At 58.0% G+C, this 24,543-nt stretch overlaps 2 protein-coding genes across 6 annotated transcripts; both read left to right on the top strand.

The window, feature by feature from the left end:
- The first annotated feature begins 7,878 nt into the window (after positions 1-7,878).
- On the top strand, positions 7,879-12,826 carry Prss56 (serine protease 56). 2 transcript variants are annotated; one of them, XM_027942058.2, is made up of 13 exons: positions 7,879-7,984; positions 8,613-8,720; positions 9,092-9,145; positions 9,248-9,437; positions 9,774-9,873; positions 9,963-10,122; positions 10,307-10,449; positions 10,683-10,842; positions 11,008-11,184; positions 11,273-11,431; positions 11,534-11,596; positions 11,939-12,045; positions 12,449-12,826. In XM_027942058.2, the coding sequence occupies exons 1-13, from the start codon at positions 7,879-7,881 to the stop codon at positions 12,740-12,742; spliced, it is 1,821 nt and encodes a 606-aa protein (XP_027797859.2). In that variant the 3' UTR covers positions 12,743-12,826. The 2 variants fall into 2 exon arrangements, with proteins under 2 accessions (XP_027797859.2, XP_027797858.2); XM_027942057.2 differs by having other exon boundaries at positions 10,683-10,845.
- A 523-nt stretch (positions 12,827-13,349) lies between these two features.
- Chrnd (cholinergic receptor nicotinic delta subunit) lies at positions 13,350-20,240 on the top strand. Of its 4 annotated transcripts, XM_027941946.2 has the most exons (12): positions 13,350-13,401; positions 13,664-13,809; positions 14,159-14,203; positions 14,716-14,825; positions 14,944-15,099; positions 15,262-15,371; positions 16,168-16,368; positions 17,607-17,718; positions 17,807-17,921; positions 18,896-19,100; positions 19,188-19,306; positions 20,058-20,240. In XM_027941946.2, the coding sequence occupies exons 1-12, from the start codon at positions 13,350-13,352 to the stop codon at positions 20,238-20,240; spliced, it is 1,554 nt and encodes a 517-aa protein (XP_027797747.2). The 4 variants fall into 4 exon arrangements, with proteins under 4 accessions (XP_027797747.2, XP_027797748.2, XP_027797749.1 ...); XM_027941947.2 differs by lacking the exon at positions 14,159-14,203; XM_027941948.2 differs by lacking the exons at positions 13,350-13,401; positions 13,664-13,809; positions 14,159-14,203 and having other exon boundaries at positions 14,744-14,811.
- The last annotated feature ends 4,303 nt before the right edge of the window (positions 20,241-24,543 follow it).

The raw sequence follows: 24,543 nt of genomic DNA, 5'->3' as shown, positions 1-24,543 counted from the left end.
AGGTGGGCAGGATGCTCTGTTGCTGCCGGAGTCACGGAGCCTGGCTTTATTGTCAGGCTGACAGGCATGATTCTCCAGCTGGCACCCCCACGGCAGATGCCAGGCCTGGCCAGGACACTAGGGACCCTGGAGACCAGCCCCACCCCCACATCAATATGAATCCTGGGGTCCCAAGAGGCCTGGAAGGTGCAGCTTGTCTCACTTTTTTACTGGGGTTTTGCCAGCCCCACCTAGGGGAGGTGTGGGGAAGGTCAGCCCCCTCTGTCCCAGCCTTAAACAGGCACTCAGAGGTCTTTTCTGAGGATTCAGGTGGTGGCTCTTTTCAATTTCCTGATCTGGGGAGGATTTTGTCCTTCCTCCTGAGCACCCTATCCCCAACACCGCCAGGCAGCCCAGCCCTGGTTCCTTTGTCCGTCACAGAGGGACCCATCAACTGTGCAAACCTGCCCCCAACGCCACACCCACAAAGCAAGTCCTCCTTTCTCCCGCTGCCTTGTCCCCTCATTATCCTCTGCCCCTCGATTTAGGCTGCCTGATACAGCAGCCTGAGGCTGAGTAAAGGACATGACTCTGAGGCCAGGCAGGAGTACAGGCCTCTCCAGGTCCCCAGTCGGTGCTCCTGGTTATCTGCCCACGTTCAGCCTTGGAAGCAGAAAGGGAAGGGGCTGGGGCTGCAAAGGGAGGGCTGCCCACCTGCCTGGCCCTGGCCCTCACTAAGCCCTTTGCAGCCCACATACATGCTCTCCACTGCTTTGGGGTTCCCAGGGACCCAGGTTCTAGCCTGTGGGCACCTGTCTTCTCCTTTTCTGGGATCCCCCAGACCCAGCCTAAGGCTCTGGCTCCCCAGCTTGTCCTGCCCAGCTGGGCCACCTCTAATGCTGCAGATAATGCCTGCTGTTGTGAAGCCATTACCCTGCAAATGTACCGGCTTGTGTGTGTGTGTGTGTGTGTGTGTGTGTGTGTGTGAGAGAGAGAGAGAGAGCGCGCACGCGCACAGGGACAGGTTGGCTGCAGCAGGCAAAGTGCCCTGTTTAAGCCTCCCTCACTGCTGTAATTGCCTTAGGGGATTTATTGGCTTTGTGTGCCCGCCCTGCACCCTCCATGGCCTCCCTCTGGTGCCTGCCCTGGCTACAGGGCTCTGCTGGACCCTGGGCAAGGGGGGCTGGAGCTCTAAGCAAGGCCTGGATGTGCCAGCTGGAGAGTGGGTGAGGCCTCAGTGAGAGGCCCCTGGTGGAGGTCCAGCCCCTCCTGCCCTGTGCCTGGCAACCTAATAGAAGGGGGAGAGTGGCTGGGGCACCCCAGGAGGGCTCCCAGACCTCTGGGGCTCTGAGGTGTCCAACCCATCTGGGGTGCAAGATGCAGAAGGGACTCTGGGGAGACTTTTGTGGGCCTGGGGCCCTGGTTTCTCATCTTTCTCTCCCTCCAGGACTCTGGTCTCCCAACATCTGCTGTGTCTGCCGTGGGCAGACCTCTACCCTTAGCTGTCATTAAAGCTGCTCTCCCTCCCTCCTCCTGTAACTCCTTCCCCCATCTGCCTCACAGCAAGGTCTCCCTCAGGATGATCCAACCCTCTGGTTTCCAGAACCTTCCACAACCTTCAAACTTTGTGTCAATACCTTGGCAAACTGCTTCAGGTTTTGTAGTCAGGAGCTCCCAACCGTGCTCCAAGCCCTGCAGAGTGGACTCAGGAGGCAGGGTTGATGGTCAGGGGTGTGACCTTTAGCAGCATGTGGAACCAAGTTTCATCTCTTTTCCCATTTTTGGCAGTGTGGTCTTGGTCAGTCAACCCAACCTTCAGAGCCTCAGTGACCTCATCTGTAAAATGGGTCTGACAATGTCAGACTTAAACAGTTATGGTGAAGGTTTCATACATCGTAACTTCATGAAATGGCCTTTATTTGATGACATTAGTAAACATTTTTGGGGTGAAATATTGCATAAACAAACTCTGTTGTTGATAAGATTTCCACTAGGTGTCTGCACTATTTTTTTTATTTTTTAAATATTGTCTAGTTGTCAATGGATCTTTATTTATTTATATGTGGTGCTGAGAATCGAACCCAGTGCCTCACACATGCTAGGCAAGTGCTCTACCACTGAGCCACGACCCCAGCCCTGCACAATTTTTTTAATACCTTCAATGTTTGATATTTGTATAAATGCTACCTAATAATTTTAGAGAATTCAAGCAATACAGGAAAGCACCAAGAAGGAAGCAAACCCCAAAACAAAGTAACTGTAAGTCTCAATTGCAGCTTAATATTCTCAATATTAAATTGTTACTAGTGAATAGCCACCATGACAAAAATCTTTTTGCATTAACATAGATAGAAGTTTAGGCACAGATTGACAGAACTGTTTCTATAAGGAGGGGGTCTTCGTGAAAACTTTTAATCAAATTTATTAAAGCTAATTTTAGTCTATTTAACAAAAGAAAATGAAAGGAAGTAAGCCTGAAGGGGACCCTGGCTCCAGCGAAGGTCTCTTCTTCACGGAGATGTTTCTAGAAAGATCGTGAGATGTTAACGAAATGTCGACCAAAGAGAACCTGTGATGTAGGAAGATGTGTAAGTACGTAACAGAGATGGAAGCGGCTAAGTTAGCAAATTTCAGAGACACAGCCAGGCTGAGAAAAGGGAAAGAAAAATAGATCATGCAAAGGATAAATAAAAGGAAGAAAAGACGATGACGAGGAGGGAGAGCTGAGGGAGAAGAAAAGGAACTGGCAGGACTGTGGTTCGCATTCTTTCAATCACAAGGTTAAACAAGGGTCTTTGGTGGCATGGGCCGTGGTCTAGATGCATTCGTGACCTGTGGCCAGTGTCCAGGATATTAGGTGAGAAGGGAGGGGGAAGCGGGGGCTCCTTGGCCACTGGAGCCTTGCATGCAGATTCCAGGACCAGCCCCCTCTCCGAGGCCCTGCAGCCTGCGGGGACATCCCCTGCTCCCCCTCCCAGGCAGCGCCCTTGCCTCTCCAGTGTCCTCTTGAGTCACCAAGTGAGGCTTCCTTTTGCAAGGAAGCAAAGCAGAAAACCAGAAAGACAGGCAAGCCCAGGGAGGCCCATGAGCAAGGTAGCCCTGCTCGGCCAGCCTCTAGGGTGGGGCTGCACACACCTGGGCCCCCTCATGACCTTACTCTCATTTTCTGGGCTCCTCCATCTCCCTTGATGCCTCCCAAGCTCAGGCCCAGTGCCCTCCCCAAGCTCATGCAGGGAAACAGGGTCCTAGCCACTCCCATACATTTACAAAGTGACCCGGAGCACTGCAGGAAGTCCCACTCACTGACTCTAACCTCCCAACAGGCTCGGTGTTATTATCCCATCTCCCAGACGAGGTCAGGGGAACATGAGGTCAGGGGAGAAGTCCGTTAGTTTCCTAGGGCTGCTGTCACAAGTTAACACCAGCTGGGGGGCTTAAGACAGAGGCCAGAGGCCTGAAATCACCACTCAGTAGGGCCCTGCTCTCTCCAAGCCTCTGTGGGAGGTTCTGATGCTGCTGGCAATTCCTGGCGCTCCTTGACTTGCAACTGCACACCTGCAGGCTGTCAGGCTCACGCGCGTGCAATCAACCCTAGACTCAAGCTCTGAATCTCAGCCTGAGCGGCCTCTCCTCATAAGAAGACTCACGGCAGCCTCTCCTCACGCTTCAATGCATCAGAGGCCAGCGAATGGCCACTTTGTGCCTAGGAGGCCCCTCTGGTGGTCACAGAACTGGCAGAGCTACAGGTGCCACTGTGCTGATTAGGGACACTGCCCCAAAGGCAGCTGGGGTGATCTTGGGTAGGTTTCCCTCCCACTTCTCTGTTGCCCATTAGAATAGCCCAGGAGGTTAGGGCCCTAAGTGGGGGGGGCAGACAGGGTCCTTCTCCAGAAGGACACCTGTAGAGATGCTGCATAGTCATTTCTGCCCAAGGGTGGCAGCCTGAACCTCCCCTCCAAGTTCTACAGGCCCAGGCTCCCCATCTTCGGAATACAAGAGAAGGTGCCGGGGCTCACCCACCTGGGCCCACAGGAACTTCCTGCTGGCCTTTCCAGAGAGTGAGAAGGCCCAGGGTTCTTCCTTCCCACTCCCTCTCCTTGAAATGGGAGGACTGGGGCCAAGACTTTGTTTCTGCCTGTGGGAGAAACTAGAGAAACCGTTGTGACCTCAGAGGACAACCTGGGGTTCAGGGAGGGCCTGCAGGTGGCAGATGGGTCAACTCTGCTCCCAGACAGAAGACCTGGGACCTGGAGGGAAGGTGGCAAGTGGGGGGAGAAGAGAAATCATCACCAAAAGTTCTTCCAGGTCCCTCTGTGTCCCTCCCACCCCCTCCCTCCCCTCACACACACACACAAAAAAAAAAAAAAAAAAAAAGAGCAAAGAGAGGACATGGGACCAGCAGGAGATGGAGGCCAGACCGACTCTGAGCTGCCTTCTTTCCCTGCAGCTGGAAGTAAACCTGTGAAGTGCTGAGAGCACGCAGGCCCCTCAGAAATGCCGTGTCTTGAGCCAGGTGCAGTGGCAGGCACCTGTAGCCCCAGGAGGCGGAGCTTGAGCCTGGGTAACCTAGCAGGATGCTGTCTCTTTAAAACAAATGAACAGATGCTGCTTCTCTGTCCCTGACTCAGACTCAGAGGGGAGGAATGCCCAGACCTGCTGAGGATGGTGGCCCTCGGCCAGGCAGAGTAGGTGTGGGTGTGAGAGATGGAAGCCTAATGGGCCTCTGTGTGGAAGGGGAGTCAGCAAGGAGGACAGACCTCAAAAACTGGGCTGAGGTTGAGGCCCAGGGGACAGAAGCAGCCTCTAGCAGGGAGAGGGCCATTTAGCACATGCACAGGGTCAGGCTTGGGTCCAGGTGTGTGTGTGTTGCAGGGCAACTCAGGGATGGGACAGACAAGGCCTGCTGCCCTGCTGCCCTGTCGCAGTAATGACCAAATTCACAACGGCAGGGAGCTCTAACTGGTTTGTGGAGATTTGAAATAACTTAATTTTCCCAGGTACTGCCCTGAGCCACGCTGGTCAGAGATCCCCTTCCCAACGTCAGGTTGGATTCAAAGCCAGCTCTACCCACAGCTCTAACCTTAGATCCTTCTCCCTCTGGGGGCTAGCCAATGAAATCAGTCTCTGCCTTGATTCCAAGTCTTCTCCCTTCCCCCAGCTCAGTCAAGCTTCAGAAGCTCTGACTAGGGATGAGATGGTGAGTAGGGGTCCCTCCTTCACCCTAGGTTCTCTGGTGTATGGTGAGAGGAAGGAGCACTGGGCTCTGGACTAGCGTGGGCCAGGGGGTCCCGTGGCAGCTCAACTGCTGTCTAGCCAGGCAGGTGCAGTGCCCACAGTCCCAGCCTCCCACGATGGAAGGCTGGCTCAGGGCTGCCCTGGGCACGAGGCCTGTTCTAGAAAGTCCTGCCTTGGTTTAATGCTTTGCTGTCTCTGTCTTGAAAAATCTTAAATGTTGGTCCAGAAGCCCTGCATTTTATTTGCACTGGGACCCCCACAAACTCTGTGGCTAGTCCACCTGCCCCACAGGTCTATTTTAGCAACGTGCTGCCAAAGACACCAGACCATTCTGGGTTTTGTTACCCCATACTTCAGGGTTCCCAAAAGCCTGAAGCCACTGGTCTCATTCACACTTGGGGGTCAATTATGGGATTGCCTTCTGCAACTACTGAGGGACCAGGAGCCTCACAGTGGGGTCTAGACGTCCCCTCCCCACTTAGCAGTCCTCACCACACCTCCACTCCAGGAATCCCTGGCTGGTCATTGAGCCTCTGGCCACAGTGAGCTCCAACTGGACACTGAAATGCCATCCTCTTCCTCTCGCCGGAGAATTCCTTGACTCCTCTGCGGATCCAGCCCTCCTGTCCCACTGGCTGCAGAAGTGGAGGTAGGGGTTGTGCTGCTGCAGAGGCTTCTCTCCTGTTCACTTGGGAAGAGGGGCTGTGGGGACCTGCTGGGTTCTGACAGGGGCCTTGAGCCCGCCACTAGGGAGAGGTTGGATGCCCACTCACCTGGACTGTGAGACACTACACCCCTCAAAACAGGCAACATCCTGCAATGTAGAAAAGACTGCTCTGTGGAAGGTTACATGATAGAGAATAAGAGGAACTACAGGGACAGTGACTCTCTCCATCACATCTTGGGGCAGAAGCAGAGAAGGAACACGTGCCCACAGGTTTAACAAGATGACTTCATAAGGTATGGATCTAGATGCGATCTCAAGAGGTGACCTGAGGTGGAGGATGGAACTGACCAGGACCTGGGGGTGAGGTATACACAGAGGAGAGGGCAGGGGGCCCTCACATGAGAACAGGAAGTGGACAGAGGAGCCAGAGCATGCAGGGGTGGGGTTTGGGCAGAACTGCAATCCACGCTGCCAGTGGCAGTGACTGGGTTCTTACCTTGAGTCAGGGCAGAAGGGATGGTAGGCAGAGCCCACACTTCCTGGTCTTGCTGCGTCTCTGACCTTCTGCCCTGAAGAGGAGTTTGGGCAGAAGGGAGGTGGGGAGGCAGAGAGGCAGGGCAGAGGCCCACATGTGCTCTGCTGGGGTCCAAGCAGCCGAAGGGGCAAATGCAGGCTGTGCTGAGCTCATACCCTCTCTGCCACGAATTTGAAGATCATGGATAAAAAAAGATACCCTGTAAGATAGACAGAGACTCAGGCGATTATGAGTGATTTCCAGCATTAAAAAACCCACATAATCCAAACCTAAACGGCTTTTCCCGACATTCCTGATGGGGTACTTTCTTTAGGAAGTGTAGTGGTAACTGGGGAGGGACGAGGGACACATATCCTAGTGTGCGGGGAGATGTTGACAGTGCTCTGCTTCTCAGGGTGCACTGATTCCTGCGTTTAAACACTCCCACCAAAGTGGCCCTGGGCTTGCCAGCATTAACTGGGGTGCCAGGTGTTTTTCTGGCCCCAGGCTTTTTGCAGGACCAAAGGGCACACCCTGCCCCAGGTGGTGACTCCATTCCAGGAGAGCTGCTCATTTGTGGCCCTTCCTGACAGATTCCCTCCTGCCAGATCAGGGTCACAGCAACTGAGAACAATGCTGGACAGGCTGAGCAGGCAGGGACAGGGGTCTGGGAGAGCGTCAGAAGCTGCTGGGGCCCGTGCTCCCCGAACTGGGCCACTGTGGGGCCTTTCATCTCCCGCTTTCCTCTCTGGGCCACTCCAGTGCCCCCCGCCCTTGCTTCTTCCCACCCCACCAGCCCCAGTGCGGCAATTACGGCGTTAATTAGGATGCTTTGATCATCTTTAGAAATGGCCACACTAGGCAGGGACGCTGCCAAGCAATTTGGGGCAGAGGGGCTGGAAGCTTAGTGGCTTCCACAGGGGGTGGGGCTGCTGAGGACCCCCAGACCCCCCCTGCCCTCCTCCCTTCAAGAGTATCTGCCCCCAGCATAGCCGTAGACTCCTCAGGGGGCACAGGCAGATGGGGATCCCCCTCCCAGCCCCTGCCCACTAGCCCCCCTCTGCCTGGCCCTGGGCCCAACCGTCAGCTCTTCTCCCCTGTCTCAGCCCCTTTGATGGAGCCGCAGAAACAAGGGCTCCTTTGACAGAAGGGGGGCTCAGAGCCGGAATGATGAGGCTTCAAAGGTGAGGGTCGAGCCCACTACCTCATTCCCTCCCCCAGTCCTGGCCGCCCTCCCCCTTCTGTCCTCTATATAGCCCCCACAGCCCCATTTCCCTGCGGGCTCCTAGGAGGTGAGGGCCAGGTGAGGTACAGACCAGGGGAAGTGGGGAATTTTGATGTAAGGAACAGGGTCAGATGATTTGAAGGACAAAAATTCTGTGCCCAGGGGCAGAAAGGCAGTGGGTGGCAGACAGGATAAGCACGGGCAGGGTAGGCCCCAGAGGAAAGAGGACGGGGTCTCCTGCCCCAGCTCCTGGTCACCATGCTGCTGGCTGCGCTGCTGATGCTGCTGCTACCGCCCCGCCCAGACCCCTGGTCTGCCTATGGGCACCCACTCTACATGCGCCTGCCCCCCAGCACCCTGCAAGGTGAGCCTGGGCTGGTCTGGGGGAGTGACTGAGGTGGGAGGGGCATAGAGGAAGTGGGGTTCCTGGTGTGGAAGGCAAACTTGTCACCCCCTCATCAAGGCCTTTGGTGACTTCTCCCCACCTCCTGAGAGAAGGGGCCAGGAACTGAGATACAGAGAGGAGAGGAGGAGCAGATAGGCTGGCGGGGGAGCAGAGCTGGAGAGCAATGCCAAAGGCATCAGGAGAAGGCTCCAGACCTAGCAGACAGCAGGAAAGTGCTGCAGAGCACTTCGGCTGTCTGGGCCCAAACGCGGGCAGGTGAACCACAGCCGCTTCCTGTTGATCTGCCTGAGTTCTGGGATATTTATATCTTGGGGTGATGGTTTTCCTCCTATGTTTTTAAGGACAAGTGCTTTTGAGAGATTCCAACCAGTTTATTTGAATTAAGGAGATATCTCGGGCTGAGAATCTGAGACCATCTGCTTTGAGGCTTGGGCCTGGGGCCTTGGAGCATTCCTTCCCCACCCCACCCCCAGGCCCTCTGGTAGCCCAGCCTGCTTCCCTGTGGTCCCCCAAGGCAGGGCTAAGGGCTGGGGCAGACTAAGACTCTGCCCCAACCATGCTTAATTTTGTGTCCATGTCCCAGCAGTTCTGTCAGCCCAGGGGACCCAGGCACTGCAGGCTGCCCAGAGGAATGCCCAGTGGGCAGTGAAGCGGGTGGAGATGGAGATTCAGCACAGACTGCACACCTGCAGAGGTGGGCCACTCACGCCCCTCATTACCCTGAACTGCACTCATTACCCTGGGCTCTCTCTGTCATCCCTCTCCCTTATCTTTAGACCCCCCTCTCTTGGGGACAGACACTGCTGGGGCTGGAACCACACTACTTATAGAGTTCTCTCCAAGTGGAAAGGGCATACCAGCTTGGGGCGCAGCATATGGAAAGGCAGGAGGTGGGAACAGGCTGGACTCACCTGTGACTGGTGAGAGATTCATGGCTGCTGAGAACCTGTGGGCTAGCAGGTGGGGTGCAAAGCAGGTAGAAGAGCAGAGGGCGCTCAGGCCCTGCCTAGGGAGGAGGAGCCACAAGAGGGTGGCAGTGAGGTTCAAAAGGCTGTTTCTCAGCAGGACCTGGACACCCCAGGCCTCAAGCACCCCTCCTCCAGGACCCACCTGAACCAGGTGAGGCTAAAAAGGCTCAGGGGGCAGGGCAAAGAGCAGGGTGGGCCTCTACGTGAGGACAGCTTGAAGTTGTCCCTCTCGATGTTACTTCTGCCTTTCTAGGGTCATGTGGTGAAAGGAGCCCTGGAGCTGCCAACGTGTCGCGGGCTCATGGACGCATAGTGGGGGGCAGCGCGGCTCCCCCAGGGGCCTGGCCCTGGCTAGTGAGGTTGCAACTCGGCGGGCAGCCTCTGTGCGGCGGTGTCCTAGTGGCAGCGTCTTGGGTGCTCACAGCGGCGCATTGCTTTGTGGGGTATGTTGGTGTTCCTCGGCACCTGCAGACCTAAGTCCCCAACCGTGGGTCCGGGACTAGCCAGAAGACTTGAGAGAGAGCCGGTCTCTGCTGCCCCCTGGCGGAGGCCTGTCCAGGTTCAAGGAGCCGGCACCAGACAAGCCAGCATGCAGACCCCAGCCCAGGGCATTGGCCTTACCTGGAGGATGGCCCTCCCGCCTTCCCTACCCCCGCCCCACCCTGAGGAGGATCAGCCAGGGTTGCTGGGTGGTGCGGGTGCGCTCGGTGAGGGTCAGGCGCTCCAAGGGGCCTCCTGCGTCCTTGTCCTTGCTGTGATCAGCCCCGCTCACTCTGCAGCGCTTCGAATGAGCTTCTCTGGACTGTGATGCTGGCTGAGGGGCCCCGGGGGGAGCAAGCCCAGGAGGTGCCAGTGAACCGCATCTTGCCCCACCCCAAGGTGAGAGATCAGTCCCCAAGCCCGGAGCTGGAAACAGGACCCCAATTCCATCTTCCTTGACATTGTGCTACTCCCTCGTCCCATCCCAGTTTGACCCGCAGACCTTCCACAATGACCTGGCCCTGGTTCAGTTGTGGACGCCGGTGAACCCCGCGGGTCCCGCGCGCCCCGTGTGCCTGCCCCAGGGGTCCCGGGAGCCCCCAGCCGGCACCGCTTGCGCCATTGCGGGCTGGGGAGCCCTCTTCGAAGGTATTGAGCGGGCAAGGCGGGGATGAACCAAGGTGTGTGCGGGAAGAATGAGGGCCGAGGGGATGGAGTTTGGGAGGCCAGAGTGTAAAGGCACACGGCAAATTATTGCCCAGTCTTACGGGAAGGAATCAAAGAGGGCAATGGGAGGGGCCCCAACCCTGAACCCCTTCCCTCTTCCCTGTAGACGGGCCTGAAGCTGAGGCGGTGAGGGAGGCGCGCGTCCCCCTGCTCAGCGCGGACACTTGCCAAAGAGCTCTGGGGCCTGGGCTGCGCCCCAGCACCATGCTCTGTGCCGGTTACCTGGCCGGGGGCATCGACTCATGCCAGGTATGAGCCCAGACTGATTGGAGGGCTTGGCTTGGGCGGCTTTGCAGGGGCAGGATGGCCTCCTTTCCTCCTGGAAAACTGCTATCACTCAGTTTCTCTGAGCAATTATGTCCTTATAGCTAAAATGGGTACAAAAGAGCTCAGAGCAGACAGACCCTTCCAGGTGTAAGGTGGGCTTGGGTGGTGGTGAATGCAGTGAGCTCTTCCTTTTGGAGCTCTCTCCTGTACCCCAGGGTGACTCTGGAGGGCCCCTAACCTGTTCGGAGCCTGGCCCCCACCCCAGGGAGGTACTCTTTGGAGTCACCTCCTGGGGAGACGGCTGCGGGGAGCCAGGGAAACCTGGGGTCTACACCCGTGTGGCTGTGTTCAAAGACTGGCTCCTGGAGCAGATGAGCGGTGAGCGCCCCCTTCCAATTCCCTCCTCCCCACAGTGCCCCGCGAACAGCCCTGGAACAAGTCTGCCCCCTCCTCACCCTAGCGTTGGTCCCTAGCTCCCAAAGGGCTGCACCGAGGGCTGGGAGCAAACATAGGGTGAGCTGGCCTCTGCCCCGCCTGCAGCCGCTTCCTCCACTCGTGAGCCCAGCTGCAGAGAGCTTCTGACCTGGGACCCGACGGAGGAGCGACTGGCAGACGCCGCCCGGCTCTGTGCCTTCTACGCCCGGCTGTGCCCGGGATCCGACGGCGCCTGTGCGCGCTTGGCTCACCAGCAGTGCCTTCAACGCCGACGGCGATGCGGTGAGTCGGTTCCCCCGGCAGGGGCAGCGCCTGGGACGGGAGGCCTGGCCGCCTCTGACCGCCACTCAGACCCTTGTCCTTCCCGCAGAGCTGCGCTCTCTGGCGCATACGCTGCTGGGCCTGCTGCGGGGCGCCCAGGACCTGGTGCGCCCTGGGCTGCGGCGTCTGACCCCCGCCCTGGCTCTCCCGGCTCTGTGGCTCCGGCGGCCTCCGCGGCACCCCGTCCTCGAGCAGCGGCTACACTCAGGTACCCCGCGCCCTCCAGCCCCGCCCCGGCCCTGGGCCCCAGTCCTGCGCGGCGGAGCCGCTTGCTCCAGCTGACGAGGTCCCCTAACCCTGCCTTCCCCAGGATCCAGGGCTACGGGACTGTGGTTCCAGAAGCCGAGGCCAGAGCAGCGCGGGGCGACGAACAGTAAGGACGCCCCCCGCCGGCCTTCCCGAGGGGTGCAGCCTCGGGGCCGGCGGAGCCCAGAGGGGCTTCAGGCGTGGAATTCTGTGCTAGGAGGGGTTCCCCATCCGGCAACTTCGCAGGCTCTCTCTCCCCTTGGTCAGGGTGGGGCGGACGAGTTAAGCGGAGAATTATGGCTTTGGGTCCTCGTCGGCGTCCAAGAGCTACTCCTCCTTGCGTGGGTGTTTAAGCTCTCCGAGCCTCAGCTTCCCACCTGTACTGAGCAGAGGATGGCTGCCCCCGGGACCCTGACCCTGGGCGGGAGGCCGACTCCCTGTTATTCCAAGGCCTCTCCCCTCTGTGCAGGCTGCCCTGGGCTGGAGCCCCTGAGACAGAAGTTGGCTGCCCTTCAGGGGGCTCATGCCTGGATCCTGCAGGTCCCCTCAGAGCACCTGGCCATGAACTTTCAAGAGGTAGGTCCCCAGGCTTCCTAGACTCCTTCATGGTGAGGTGGGAAGGCTGGCATGATGCGGGCCCTGAGACAGAGGAACAGAGTCCAGCCCTGACAGGTGGAGGAAGGAGGGACATTCACCCCACTGCAGGAGGCAGAACCCAGCCCCCAGCCCGGAATGCCCCTGCCCCGCCCCCAGGGGGGCCCAGGGAAGTGGATGGGGGACCACTGTGTGTGCGCTGGGGCATGGTGGGTATAAGCAGAGGGAGTGGAGAGGCGTGGGGTGAGGGCGCATGGGGGTGCCACTGGGTAGAAATCAGCCAGGCCTGAGTCTGGTGAGTTTCTGGAGTCCAGGGGGAGGGGCTGACTCCCATTGCCTACTTGGGCCTGGGTTTCTGGGTCCCTGATTACCTCGTCCTCTACAGGTGCTGGCAGATCTGGGCTCCAAGACACTGACTGGGCTCTTCAGAGCCTGGGTGCGGGCAGGCCTGGGAGGCCGGCGCGTGGTCTTCAGTGGCCTGGTGGGCCTAGAGCAGGCCACACTGGCTCGAAGCCTCCCCAGGCTATTGGTGGAGGCCCTGCAGGCCTTCCGCCTGGCTGCCCTGGCAGAGGGAGAGCCCGAGGAGCCCCAGATGGGTGTGAGGCCGGATCCAGGGCTGAGGAGGAAGGAACACCACGCACTCCACCCTCAGGTTCCCCCTGCCAGGCAGCCGTGGTGAGGACCTGCTGCTCCCGGGCTGAGGGAGGCAGGAATCATCGCAACAACAAGCCAACAAACTCACCGCCCCCTTTGGCACTGGGTGGGTGGGGTACTGGGTCTTCCCAGGAGTGCCATCAGAGAATTGCCGCTGCTTTAATAAATGTTATTTATATTCTGTGGAGACTATTTGGAGCTTTCTTGGCTGGGGAAGCAGTGGGTGGGCATTAGATCTGGGGGTGGGCAGAGTTTCTGGGAGCAGTTGGCAGAGATCACAGAGAAATGGGAGAAGGGGCTGCTAAGCCCCCATCTGAGCATACACTCTGTCTCCTGGGAGGCGGCAGCTGGCCTGCCTGTCACCACTCCCGTCCACGGCTGACTAGTGTCTCACCACTCCCACCCTTCCTGCTCCTCTGAGAGTCCTGGCCTGGGATCTCAGCCTCTCACTCTTGGGCTCCGGCCCTGGCCCTGGCTGTCCATCCCCACCCCCTCATCACCTGCCTTGAGGTGTCAGATTGCATTTCCGGCTGCCTCTTCCCCTGGGCCCCCACCCCCACCCTGCACCTGTCCCCTCTGCCTTCTGCCCTCATTCCACAGCCCTGCAGGGCACACACAGACAAGGGGACAGGATGGAGGGCCCTGTGCTGACACTGGGGCTGCTGGCCACCTTGGTGGTGTGTGGTAAGGGCATCACCCCACCCTGGGGTCCCTCGTGCACCCACCTGGACTCCCCTTGCATGGCCCCCTGCTTGGGATCATGCCCAATTCCCACTCCCACTCTGCCATCTCTGCCTGGGAGGGGCCGACCTCCAGGGTCCCCATGCCCAGGAGGTGGTTGGATCCCCTCTGTTCAGCCCAGCCCGATGGCCCAACAGGATCTCAGGGCCGCTTCCTTCCTGGGCCCCCTGCCCAGTGCCCGGTTGCCATCCCTGGCCCTCCCCAGGCAGCTGGGGCCTGAACGAGGAGAAACGGCTGATCAGGCACCTGTTCACGGAGAAGGGCTACAACAAGGAGCTCCGGCCCGTGACCCGCAAAGAGGACAGTGTGGACGTCTCTCTGGCTCTCACTCTCTCCAACCTCATCTCCCTGGTAAGAGGCCCCTCCTGGGCTGGGCTGGGGAAGGAGGGTAGCTTCTCCAGTGCTGGATAGCCGTGGAGGAAGCTCACCTAGGGCAGCTTCCTCCCTGGAGACACACTGTCACCCCCAAGCCCTGTGTGCTTCCAGCACTCCAAGGCTGGTGTCCCTTCCCCTCCAGCTTCAGTTCTGTGGCCACCATGCCACACCCATGACCTGCCCTCCTGCTCCCTGGCCTGCCTACCCACCCCTGAGGGCCTGGCTGCCAGGGTTCCCTGGTTGCAGCCACATGAGGTACCGGGTGGATGTGCGCAGCAGGTAGAGACGTGTCCCTTTGACAGACAGCCCTCCTGTCTGATTTCAGAAAGAAGTGGAGGAGACCCTCACTACCAACGTCTGGATAGAGCACGTAAGGAGAATGCCCCCCTCAGGGCCAGGAGTGGGGGTCCAGGGCCCAGGGTCCCCTGTGCTCTCTCCCACTAGGGGACCTCTAGTCTGCCCTGGATACTGTCTCCCAGAAGGGCTTAGTGCCTCCCTACAGAGAGACCCCAGGCCCAGATGCCCTTCTCTCCCACCTAGACCCCTGCTAGCTCTGATGGCAATTTCAAGAAGATTAGAATGGATCTTTGGGGAAATTGTCATTCTACTCTGATTTTTATTACAAGACACTCTTAATAAAAGTGTCAGAGCTGTCAGAAGTTCCTAATACAGAAACAAATAGGAAATAATACTCCCTACATTGTGCAGTGCACATTGTAAACAGCTGTTCGTGACAGACCTGAGTCCTCACTTTTTACCTGCCTCTCTCCTCATCTGCCACAGCTCCCAGGTCCTGTTCAGTCTTTCCTGGTGGAAGTGGGAGTGATGAGGAAGGCTGGACAGCAGCAGAACCCACTGCTGACATGCTTTTTGGGCTTCCAGGGCTGGACAGACAGCCGGCTACAGTGGGATGCTGAAAAATTTGGGAACATCAGTGTCCTGCGCCTGCCCCCTGACATGCTGTGGCTTCCCGAGATTGTGCTGGAGAATAAGTTGAGTGGCGCCTCCCTTTCCTAGGCATTCTCCCCTCTCCTCCAGCCCCAAGTTCTCCCCAACCCTGCCAGGTCTGAGCTTGTCAGTGCTCACAGTGACATGTGTCCCTGTCCCCAGCAATGATGGCTCCTTCCAGATTTCCTACTCCTGCAATGTGCTGGTCTTCAACTCGGGCTATGTGTACTGGCTGCCACCCGCCATCTTCCGCTCCTCCTGCCCCATCTCTGTCACCTACTTCCCCTTCGACTGGCAGAACTGCTCCCTTAAGTTCAGGTGCGCCCACCTCTCTAGCCCCTCACCGCCAGGGCCCCCTGGGCAGGCTGGAGGAGGTGAATGATCAACCCCCACCCACCCACAGTGGCCCTCTGTTCTAACCCTCTCACCTCACTGGCCCACTGCGGCTGCAGGTCACCCTCTGTCCACTGCTCTCCCCAGTTCACTCAAGTACACGGCCAAGGAGATCACCCTGAGCCTGAAGCAGGAGGAGGAGGATGGCCGCGCTTACCCCGTGGAGTGGATCATCATCGACCCGGAGGGCTTCACAGGTGCTGGGAGCAGCGCGGGGTGTGGGGAGGCCCTGTGACACACTCAGGAGTAGACACAGACCCACCGACACCTCTCAGCCACACACCTAGGACTCAGTCGCTCACGACAGACACATCCCACCCTTGGAGGACCACACACCCAGTATCACACAGGACACCCAGCGGCAGAGCTGAGCGGGAACAGCCGCTGCCCCACCCAGGGCAGAATACTCTTCTGGGTGCAGCAGGGGTCGCTGAGGACGGGTGTGGCCCACAGGAGGGGTGGTTGGTGGACACCCCAGGGGTGTGGTGGGGGAGTGGGCTGTGACACCCGATGGGGTGACTGTCACCCCCACCCCCTGTCTTGACCAGGCTCAGATCTATGGGGCCCACTGCTTACCCCTGACCATAGGGTCCTGCCCATCTCAAGGCTGGGACATCAAGGGAGGCCCTGTTATCCTCAAGACCCAGGGGGAGGAGAGGCCCGGTTGACATCAACTGAGTTTCCTTTTGACATGCGCAATATCTGGGAAGTCTTTTTTACTCCAGCTGCACACAGTCTAGCTGAGACGCGCTCCTTATTGACTCTGTTTGGCCTCAGCTTCAATTTTTCCCAGAGGGGAAAAAAACAGTCACAGAGAAAACGTCCCCTGGGGACAGACATCCACCAACACAACCTGAGACCTCCACGCCTCCCCACCTCTGACCCTGCGCCCCGGGCCCCTCACTCCACCAGCTCTCATCCTGCCCCTGAGGCCCCAGTCCCTGGGACCCCCCGCACCTGGCCTGATCCCAAGGTGTCAATGTCCACCCTCAGAGAACGGGGAGTGGGAGATAGTGCACCGGCCAGCCAGGGTCAACGTGGACCCCAGTGCCTCGCTGGACAGCACCAGCCGCCAGGATGTCACCTTCTACCTCATCATCCGCCGCAAGCCGCTGTTCTACATCATCAACATCCTGGTGCCCTGCGTGCTCATCTCCTTCATGATCAACCTGGTCTTCTACCTGCCGGCTGACTGTGAGCTCCCTGCCCGGCCACACCCAGGCCCCCTGAGGCCTCTGGGGCGAGGGCCTTCCAGCACTGCCCCCTTGTTTCCCCCGGGGCCACAAAGTGTCACTCCTGGAGGCCCTGCCTGGGGCACCCGGCCTGAGGGCCAGGAGGCCAGCTGGGGGAGGCCCATGGCCCACTGACAGCCCCAGTGCCCAGGGCAGGGGCCCACTCTGCCTCTCTCAAGAAGCTTTCCAGGGGCCCCGGGAGAGTGGCCAGGCAGAGACCAGGCCTGTCAGGGTCACTGCTTTGGGCCTGGCATCCAAGAGGCCACAGCTGTTGACCCAATGAGTGGGCCAGGGGCCTCTGGGAGGCTGGGATGCGGGAGCAGAAGATCAGCCTGGGCTCCTGTGGCTCCAGGAAGCAGTGATTTTACAATTTCAGGACATTCACCATGAGCCACCCAGTGCCTGCCTGCCTGTGGCAGACGGTGAAGCCGCAGGCCTGGGTGGTGGCCCTACTGGGGGACCATTCTAAATGGTGGTGGGGGCAGGATTCCCGGAGGAGGTGGAGTTTTGCCAGACAGGACCACTGTGGGAGCAGGTGCAGGGGGGAGGGGCGGGGCTGGGGCACATGTGACCCTCCTGCCCAGGAGCTCAGCTGGGAAGGGCAGGGCAGGGCAGTGCTGGCTGGGTCCTTGCTGGAAGGGTGGCATGTTGGGTGACATCGTGTGCTGTACGGATGTCCCAGAGCTTTCTGAAGGAGGGTGACACACGCAGCTCTGTGATTCAGAGGGGTAGCGGGGTGTCAGGGGCTGGGCTAGCAGTGATGGTTGGGGGTTTGTTTTGTTTTGCAGTGCTGGGGGTGGAACCCAGGGGTGCTGCACCACTGTGCTACACCCCCAGCCTTTTTTTTTTTTTGAAACTGGGTCTTGCCAGCCTCGAACTGGCTATCCTCCTGTCTCAGCCTCCCTAGCCACTGGGATTCCAGGCAGGTGCCATGGCACCTGGTGACAACTAGCATCCATTCAGCACTTGCCTGGTATCGACACTCCCGTGAGTGTTGAGAAAACAGGCACAGAGCAGTTAGGCTACTTGTTCCAGGCCACCCCACCAGTAAGTGGCAGAGCTGGGATCTGAGCCCAGGCACTGCAGAGCCACAGCCTGATGTTGATCAGTCACCATGGCCTTGTGAACAGTGGTGGCAGAGCCACTGTGGTGGGCCCTGTGGCTGGAGGTCTAGGGTTCCAGCCAAATCTGGCTCCCCAGGTGGCGAGAAGACGTCCGTGGCCATCTCGGTGCTCCTGGCCCAGTCTGTCTTCCTGCTGCTCATCTCCAAGCGGCTGCCTGCCACGTCCATGGCCATCCCCCTCATTGGCAAGTGAGTGGCCCACGCCTGGCTTCGCCCACTCCCGGCCTAGCCCTGTGTGCCCGCCGCCCCCAGGCTCCAGGCTGCCTGTTGCCCACAGGTTCCTGCTCTTTGGCATGGTCCTGGTTACCATGGTGGTGGTGATCTGTGTCATCACCCTCAACATCCACTTCCGAACACCCAGCACCCACGTGCTGTCCGAGGGCGTCAAGAAGGTGAGTGCTGGTCACAGCCAACAGCTGGAAGTGGTGCAGGGCCAAGCTCAGGAGAGGGGTCAAACAGGGGAGGCGCCAGCCTCCGCTGCAGGCCGAACCCTGAGAGGCCAGGCAGGGAAGCACGCAGCCGGGTGGGCTTTCTCTGACGCTTAAGAACAGGCAAAAACAGTCTTTTTCTTTTTCTCTTGTGGCACTGGGGGTTGAACCCAGGCTTCAGGCAGGCTAGGCAAGCCCAGTACCACTGAGCTACATCTGCAGCCCTTCCAAACCCGGCTTTGATGATAGAAGTCGGGATGGTGGCTCCCTCGGGTGGGAAGGGATTGAGAGAGGGGCATCTTTGGGGACAATGCTTGCTATTGTGTCTGGGTGGTGACTACACAATTGAATGCAACTGTAAAAATTTATCCGGCTGCCAGGCATCGTGGCGCATGCTTATAATCCCAGCTACTCAGGAGGCTGAGGCAGGAGGGTCACAAGGTCAAGGCCAGCTTGGGCCACTTAGACCCTGTCTCAAAACAAAAATAATAAGGGCTGGGGATGTAGCTCAGGAGTAAAGCACCCCTGGTTCAATCCCCAGTTCCAAAAAAATAAAGAGAGAAAAAAGAAGAAGGTGGAGACGGGGGTGCAGGTGCTCAGGACAGGGCTGTCCTTGCCTCTTAGGCACTGCAGGGCCATCAGGCTGTTCTGGGACGGCCTACGACTCTTTGCATCTTTAAGTATTTAAAGGGAAGAGCTCAGCATTTGGGGCATTGATCTTGCTGTTTTGTTGGTAGTATTTATTTTCAGTGACCAAGTTTTGCTCTGTGCTGTGAGTAATGAGGGGAAATTTAGTAGGGGCTTAGGGAAATAAGTGACAGGGTCAGGGGAAGGAGCAGCTTGTGGCAGCCAGAAATGGGAGACACAAGTATGAGGGAGTGTGAAGGTCACCCTGCATTTGTGAAGCAGCCTTTCTTGTATCCTCTTGGCCACGGAAGCTCTTCCTGGAGACCCTGCCAGAGCTCCTGCACATGTCCCGGCCGGCAGAGGACGGGCCCAGCCCCGGGGCCTTGATCCGGAGGAGCAGCTCCCTGGGCTACATCTCCAAGGCTGAGGAGTACTTCTCACTCAAGTCCCGCAGTGACCTCATGTTTGAGAAGCAGTCCGAGCGGCATGGGCTGGCCCGGCGCCTCACCACTGCCCGTGGGTCCTTGGTGGCTTTGGGGCATGGGCCATCTATGGAAGGTGACAGGGCAGGCCTCACACATGTCCTTTGGCTCATGTCCACAGGCAGGCCCCCAGCAAGCTCTGAGCAAGCCCAGCAGGAGCTCTTCAGTGAGCTGAAGCCCGCTGTGGAGGGGGCAAACTTCATCGTTAACCACATGAAAGATCAGAACAGTTACAACGAGGTGAGCGGCGCGGGCTGCAGCGCGCAGTGTCCCCGTAGCGCACTGGCTGATCGAGCGTGTCCTGCCTTAAGAGGTGCTGCTCCCCCCACATCCACACCCCGACTTCGATGGGGGAGTCCATGGTGGGTATGGATCCCAGGCCTGTATTCCTGTCTAGCTGCCCAAGCAGCACACCGGCCAGGCGTCCGCAGGGACACATGGCTCCATGGTCCCGCCCTGGCCAGGCCATACTCTGAGCATTTCTTGGGTCCCTTCTTTCTCCCACGGCTTACCTTTTCTGTCCCTGCCCAACCCCAAGCCTGCTACTCCGGACAGAGCCAGATGTCCACAGGCAGGCCCAGCCATATGTGGTCGTTTACTGTGTGTAACTTTAAAATTCTCCCTGGAGAAAGTCTCGTCTCCAGTTTGTGGCCTGGAGCTGCCAGGAGCAGCTGGGAGCACTCCAAGAGAGCAGAGGGACCTGCCCATGTCCTCAGGCCCCTGAAACCCTGCAGTATATCAGCGAGGGTGGCTGTGGTCTCCTCCCCCAACAGACACAATGACCAGTCCTGCCTGTGTCCAAGGGGCCTAAGCCCTCGCTGGGGACCATGCCAGCACATCCCACCCGTCCTATGTGCTGCCAGCCCCAGACGTCCTCACAGACACGTGGAGGCCAGGCCAACACTTCTGTTGCTGGGCCCTGCTTGGAGGTCCCCCCAGACCTGCAGTCTGAGGACCCTCCTCACCTCATGGTGTCTGCCCCCTCCTCCAGGAGAAGGACAGCTGGAACCAGGTGGCCCGCACAGTGGACCGCCTGTGCTTGTGTGTGGTGACGCCCGTCATGGTGATAGGCACAGCCTGGATCTTCCTGCAGGGCACCTACAACCAGCCTCCACCCCAGCCTTTCCCCGGGGACCCCTTCTCTTATGACCTGCAGGACAAGCGCTTCATCTAGGGTGGCCCCGCTGGGCAGCGTTGTGGACAGTGAGTCAGAGAGGAGAGGCCAGCTCAAGCCCTGGGCTGTATCTGCTTGTCCTATGAGGCTGGGGCCAAGGTCAAGGCAAGGCCCAGAGCCACCTATGTGGGCTGAAGGTAGAGTAGGCTGGAGGGTTTGGGGAGAGGAGGAGGCTTGCTCAGGGACCAAGGATGGTGTCACTGCAGCCAGCCTCAGGGAAAGAGTGCTGTGAGGGTCCCACAGACGGTGCCCTTCTCCGCCTTCCCTCCCCAAGGGGGCAGAGCAGGCAGGACTCTGGGCCTGTGCTCCCGGCTCCTCCTGCTCCCCCACCTTCAGCTTGGGCTTCTGAAGGCCCAGCTGGGGCCGAGGGTGGGTGTCTTCCTCTCTCCCGGGCCTGGGGAAGGAGGTCTTCTGCAGGGTGGGAGCAGCAGGGTCCAGTGTGATTTTTCTAGTCCTTTCTGCTGTAGGTGCTGTGGGTCTCTCCAGGAAGCCGGGGGCTGGTGTCAGAGGGCTGGTCTTGGCATCCACCAGGGTCCTGGTCTTCCTGAGGTCCCATGTATAACCCTAGAGTGCTAGATCTCGGACCCCCTGGAGTGAGTGCTGCTCCTCCTCCCCACAGTAGGGTTGCCAGGCAATCTTTGGGACATACTTACTCTAAGCAATGATTCATTTTTATCTAAAATTCATATCTAACCAGGCAACCTGTATTTGTATTTGCTAAATGTGTCAATCCTCTCCCAAAGGGAACCCCACTGCCTCCTATCCCAAGGGCCAAAGGCTGATGCTGTAGGAACCCTAGTCGTGGTTGGCCCACCTCCAAGATAGTCCAGTGACCCCTACCTCCTGGCATTCACACCCTGTGCAGTCCGGTCCACCCGGAAGCTGGCTGGTGTGTGTCACCAGCAGAATGAGGCGGAGGTGATGGTAGGTCACTTCTGGGATAAGGTCATAAAAGGCACAGCCAGTCCCGTTCACACACAGTAACTCACTCTGGGGAGCCATCTGGGAAGCTGAGGCCCTTTGGAGATGCCCACATGGCAGAGAACAGAGGCCTCCAGCCGACAGCCACTGAGTGAACTTGGAAGTGGATCTTCTTGCCCCAGTGAAGCCTCCAGATATCACAGCCCCCTGAAAGCCCCTGAGCCAGCTGAGCTGCTCCTGGATTCCAAACACTCCAAAACAGTGTGCAATAATAAATGTTTGTTGTTGTAGGTGACAGAGTTTGGGATAATTTGTTACACAAGGAGTGTGACCTTGACAGAGCTGCAACTCAGCTCTTAGCCTCAGTTTTCTCATCTGTAAAATGTATGTGTAGTAAGTCCCACACATGGGTGTTGGGAAAGTTGAATTGGCTAGTAGGGGCGTTTATATTCATTTATAGGCCTCAGGGGGCTCCCGTAAGAGGACTGTACCCAGGTCTCGGGCATCCAAGCCTGGCACAGTGACAGGGAGAGGACAGGAAGGTACAGTGGGCCAATTATTCACCCCTTTATGTACAGGCTTTGGGTTGTCAGGGCTCAAGCCATCTCCCTCAGAGGAGATTGGTGACCTCAGCAGGCCACAGGTGAGCTTCTCCATCTTTAGCTGTGACCCTTTAAAGCCAAAGCTGACTCTATTTACTTCTGCCTTCCACAAATTCAAGGTGCAAAACTTCATTTTCTCTGAATAAGAAAACCAGTTTAAACTCACACAGGTCAGCCAAGCAGGAAGTCCAGGCCTTCCCCAGAATCATCCAACAATTCAGGGAGGATCCCTGATTCCTGCACAGAGATGAAAGAGGGCCCAAATCCAGGGAAATGCAGTTCTCCCCATGGCCACACGGTGGCGCTGTTAGCAGTGGGTCTTAGTCTAGCCCCCAGGTGTCTTCAGCTGGGTCACCTGCTCAGATTACTGTGGACCTTCAACAGAAGACAACTCCAGAATGCCACACAAGAGGTCTCAGAGGTGGGAGGGGGCCATTGGCATTGAAAACTCCGGGGGAAGTGGGTTTCACAGACAGATGCTCAGTGAGAACAAAGCCCATCGGGAGGCTGAGGCAGGAGGCTGAGTTCTAGGCCCGCTGCGCCACATAGTGAGACCCTGTCTCAAAATAAAGGATGCCTTTTGTACCATTTTCACCAGCAGCATCCGCTTCCCCAGTCCTGACCGGTCCACCCTGGTTGACATGGTACTCCACCTCCTTCCCTGCCAGGAAGTCACACTCAGGGGAAGCTTCTCTGGAAGCCAAAGGGTGTCCCTGTTCTCTCTCCAGAGCTTTAAAAAAAAAATAAGCTTTCTTCCTTCTCACATAATACAAGTCCAGGGGCAGTGGTGGCTGCATTGCCTCAGCAGTCCAACAAAGCTCTCAGGGACTCAGGCTCCCATCTCTATAGCACATGGGCCCTGTTCCTTGTACTTGTTGCCTCAGATGCAAGCTGACTGCCACAGCTCCACACTTCCCATCTATGTTTAGGCAGCAAAATGGCCAGACATTTCTGACTCCTTTTATCAAGAAGTGCCACAGCATCCCGTTGGTCTGGTCAAAACATCACGTGGCTTCCACTATTCTGCAAGGGAGCCTGGGAAATAAGTACAGCACCCCTCCATGACCATCACCATGGGTGTGGTGTGGCATCTGTGGATTCAACCAGCCATGGGCTGAAAATATTTGAGACAAAAAATCCTGTCTATACTATATACACACAGACTTTTTTCCTTGTCACTCCTTAAACAATACAGAGTAACAAATATTTGCACATCACTCATCCTGTATGAGGTGTTACGCACAATCTAGGGATGTTGGAAAGCACCCTGGAGGACCACCTGGGTTATGTGTGAATACTGCACCATTGTACATGAGTGCAGGGAGCAGTGGCAGGTCTGGTGTCTAGGGGAGTCCTGCCTGGGGGGACCAAGGGGCGACTCCAGTTTTCCCTCCTCTGTAATAGGAGGTGGGAAAGGATAAGGGGCAGTGAGCATGCCCACTGGTGATCTTCTCCTAGTGGACCCTGCCCTTCGCGCCTGACCCCGCCCCCCTGTCTCCCAACCCCTGGCGGCTGCCCCTCACAGAGGACTCACCATCCTAAGAGCCAAGGCCTTCTCAGCCCTCTCCTCCAGAGCAGAGAGGGCACAAAGCAGGAGATGCAGCACCATCCTACCTGGGTGAGATCCAGTCTCCATGCCGGTCCCTCCCAGACACTGTGGGGAAGGAAAGGGACAGTGGGACAGCATCTGCCTGGCTCCTGCACCTCAGCACTGCTTCCTGACCAAAGGGCTGCTGATGGTCTTTGGCGAAGGTGGGCTTGGAGGGGAGCAGAGGAGTGGGGGTACTGCTCTGCAGAAGAGGTGAGAAATTGAGTCTGAGGCCTGGGGAGGCAACAGGGGGAGGCAAGAGGTCTCAGAGGTGGGAGGGGCCATTGGCTTTGGACTCCAGGGGAAGTGGGTTTCACAGACAGATGCTCAGTGAGAACAAAGCCCATTGGGAGGCTGAGGCAGGAGGCTGAGTTCTAGGCCGGCTGCGCCACTTAGTGAGACCCTATCTCAAAATAAAATTTGAAGGTCTGTGAATGTAGCTCAGTGGAAACGTGCCCCTGGGCTAAATCCCCAGAACCCCCTCCCCTCCCGACACACATATAAGAAAAAAAGAAAAGAGAAAAGGGGAAGAAACTGGAGGGCCAGGAGCAGCTGTGACCACAGGGACAGCTGATGGGCTGCCCACAGGTAACATGGTGGCGAAGCAAGTCAGGCCCAAGGTGGCTGGGAAGACGGTACTGTCACCACCATCCCCCATCCCCTGGACCTGGCAGCACAGCAGGGACCCGAGGCCCTGGGTGCTGGGTTCTGAGCCAGCCTCTCAGGTCTCCCAGGTTGGGCCTCACTTCCGGATTGCCAGCACACTAAAGTGCCACAGGCAACATCCGGCACCTAAAGGCCTCCGTTGCCCTGTCCCCCAGATACCAGGAGCAGCTTGAAGTGTGGTGGCACTTATGGGCTCCTGGACTTTCCTTCTTGCCCTTATGCTGAGACATGCCGACCCATCTGCTTGGAATAGGTGGCCACAGGCAGGGGCTGGAGCAAGGCTGCGGGCAGTCCCCGCCCTTTCCCAGCCACAAACCACAAAGTAGGTGGGGCTCATTTTCTCACCCTCTTTTCCCTCTGGGTCCCCTCATCTGGTTTTGGGGAATATGAGCTCAATTTTTGTCTGCCACCTCAGTGGACCATGAGTTCTTACAAGTCGCTGAGGCATACCCCAGGGTCTCCCCAGCCTCATGCTATGCCGGCCACCACAGGAGCCTCCACAGTCTGTTGGGTGTTTTAATAAGGG

The sequence above is a fragment of the Marmota flaviventris genome, chromosome 11 (genome assembly GCF_047511675.1).
Source record: "Marmota flaviventris isolate mMarFla1 chromosome 11, mMarFla1.hap1, whole genome shotgun sequence".
NCBI classification, from domain to species: Eukaryota; Metazoa; Chordata; class Mammalia; order Rodentia; family Sciuridae; genus Marmota; species Marmota flaviventris.
The sequence above is the reverse complement of the archived record's forward strand: the minus strand, read 5'-3'. Positions and strand labels throughout refer to the sequence as shown.